The sequence below is a fragment of the Alosa sapidissima genome, chromosome 5, assembly GCF_018492685.1.
Source record: "Alosa sapidissima isolate fAloSap1 chromosome 5, fAloSap1.pri, whole genome shotgun sequence".
Lineage (NCBI taxonomy): Eukaryota > Metazoa > Chordata > Actinopteri > Clupeiformes > Clupeidae > Alosa > Alosa sapidissima.
Window position 1 is genome coordinate 4,644,663 of NC_055961.1, and position 2,500 is coordinate 4,647,162.

A 2,500-nucleotide genomic window follows, 5' to 3' on the forward strand; every position below is an offset into this window, starting at 1 on the left:
TTAGAGTTTTAAACATGTTCCACCGAAGGGCTTTAGCTGTTTGAAAACCATGTTTTGAGGAGCTGACACAAATTTCTCACATACAGTTAACACATCTGGAGATGGATGAGGACCTACTACAAGCCTACAAAGTGTGTTAATGACGCCATCATGACTTGATTGACTTGAAACAGAAACCTTTCCTTTCCCACGGGATAAACAGTAAATGGCGGGACAAATGGTTGACTTTAAATATCCTGATAGGATAGGATACAATAGGATACCCAATAGGTCCACCGACTCTATACACGATGTGATTGGCCTGACCGAAGTTTGGTTTTTCCACTTCGCAAACCAATGGAGAGTTGCTAGAATACCCTGGCTGCAAATTACATTTGCTGCCGCTAGGGTGCGTAAGATGTAAGCTGTAAGATTTCTAGGCTGAGATGTATCTTTTGTCGACGTTCTCCAGTGCCCATGATAATGAGACTGTCTTTGTTGATGTCTGATACCCTGCAAAGGGCAAGCACCAAGACAGCTGTATAAGTAAGTATATATACTTTTTTGATCCCGTGAGGGAACTCTGCATTTAACCCAATCAGTGAATTAGTGAAACACAAACAGCACACAGTGAGGTGAAGCACACACTAATCCCGGCGCAGTGAGCTGCCTGCTACAATGGTGGCGCTCGGGGAGCAGTGAAGGGTTAGGTGCCTTGCTCAGGGGCACTTCAGCCGCAGCCTGAAGGTCGGGGCTCGAACCGGCAGCCCTCCGGTTACAAGTCCAGAGTGCTAACCAGTGGGCCACGGCTGCCCCACAACGTGTAACGTGTAGATCTGGCAGTTTACATAGTTCAACAGCTTTATGAGGAAGGTAGAGGACGAGGTTGGCTTGGGTTTCCTTCGATCCCAGGAAAGCTTTAAAGTCTTTGATTGGTGTAGAATCTTGTAGTTTGTATCCCTTATCATGTGCTTGTCCCATTGTATGGACCTGTCTCGTCCTGTCTTTCATGGAGTTTGTGATGGTATAGTTGTTAAATAATAAGTATATGTCATATGCCTCGTGCCTTATTTCAACATTTTCAAAGAAGCATTCTGCCAGATCAGCAGGTTCAGAGGAAGCTTCTTTCCTGCAGCTGAACTCTAGCTCTGCATCCTGGTGACAACCAACCAACCAAGTCCTTTTTTGCACTTCCGGTTAGACGCAAAACACATTTCGTTGTCTTCGTACTTGTACTCTACACAATGACAATAAAGTTTAATCTAATCTAATCTAATCTACTGTGGTGAGTGCAGAACATTACTTTAATTCAAACGATGCATGTTATGTGAAGGAAACTTTCAGGCCGGCTTTACACGACAACGCTCCCGGGTGAAACCAACAAAATATTTTATCAGATGTGCCTTTCGTTTAGACGGCGACAGCGTTTTGGGGGCTTAAAAATGCAAAAAAAATGAACCCACCCTCCAGAGTGGAAATCTTAAAGATGCACCGTCGTGTTCCCGTCTAAAGGGTTGAAAACGCAAAAGTGTGCTCTGAGCTGCTCACGCTGGCTATCCTCGCATACGCGTTGACGTCATATCCATGTGCAGTACAGCCAAACAACAACAAACATGTCAGATTATTTCCATCAGTCGGACATTCAAGTTGCCTTAGCTGCTTCGATAGCTATTCTTCGCCATGTTTTGGTTTTCGACTGTGGGCTATTTCGCGCTACTACAGAGAGAAGTAGAAGGAAGTTTCAACGCGATGAATTTGCCATTTTTGGTGATATATCCGCCATCTTGGATTTTGGACCTGTGCAGTCCGTGAAAAAATCGGAAACAGGTAGTTTTGGAAACTATAGGGTCTGAAGAAGTGAAAAAACATAATTAGCAAAAATCTATATGAAATGTTCCAAACACTTTTTTTTACTACATATTGCCCTGCACTGGGTGTACAAATTGTATACTGTGTAATGAAATATGCAGAAATCCATGTGAATAAGTTTTCCAGCAGGGAGCCTGTTTTCACTGCTGACTTCCCTGTGGGCGGTTGTTGTGTGTGCTGCCCCCTGCAGGTCTGGATGACTGTCTGCAGCAGTACATTAAGAACTTTGAGCGGGAGAAGGTGGGTGGAGAGCAGCTGCTGCGGATCACCCATCAGGAGCTGGAGGACCTGGGCGTGTCCCGCATCGGACATCAGGAGCTCATACTGGAGGCCGTGGACCTGCTGTGCGCTCTGGTGAGGAGATATTCACACACACATGTACACATACACACACACACACACGCACACACCTGGACCTGGGCGTGTCCCGCATCGGACATCAGGAGCTCATACTTGAGGCTGTGGACCTGCTGTGCGCTCTGGTGAGGAGATATTCACACACACATGTACACATACACACACACACACACGCACACACCTGGACCTGGGCGTGTCCCGCATCGGACATCAGGAGCTCATACTGGAGGCAGTGGACCTGCTGTGCGCTCTGGTGAGGAGATATGTGGGATACATTTTATATGTCTCTCATTGA

General features: G+C 46.2%; 1 protein-coding gene across 7 annotated transcripts in view; it reads left to right on the forward strand.

Annotated features, from left to right (window-relative positions):
• cnksr2b (connector enhancer of kinase suppressor of Ras 2b) overlaps positions 1–2,500 on the forward strand; it is a 91,604-nt gene that overhangs the window by 26,497 nt on the left and 62,607 nt on the right. For 6 of the 7 annotated variants that reach the window (XM_042091903.1, XM_042091906.1, XM_042091907.1 and 3 more), the window contains exon 2: positions 2,039–2,202. In XM_042091903.1, coding sequence (XP_041947837.1) covers positions 2,039–2,202 — 164 coding nt within the window. Of the gene's footprint in view, positions 1–2,038; positions 2,203–2,474 lie in introns of those variants that run through there. The other variant, XM_042091905.1, reaches the window with a different exon arrangement.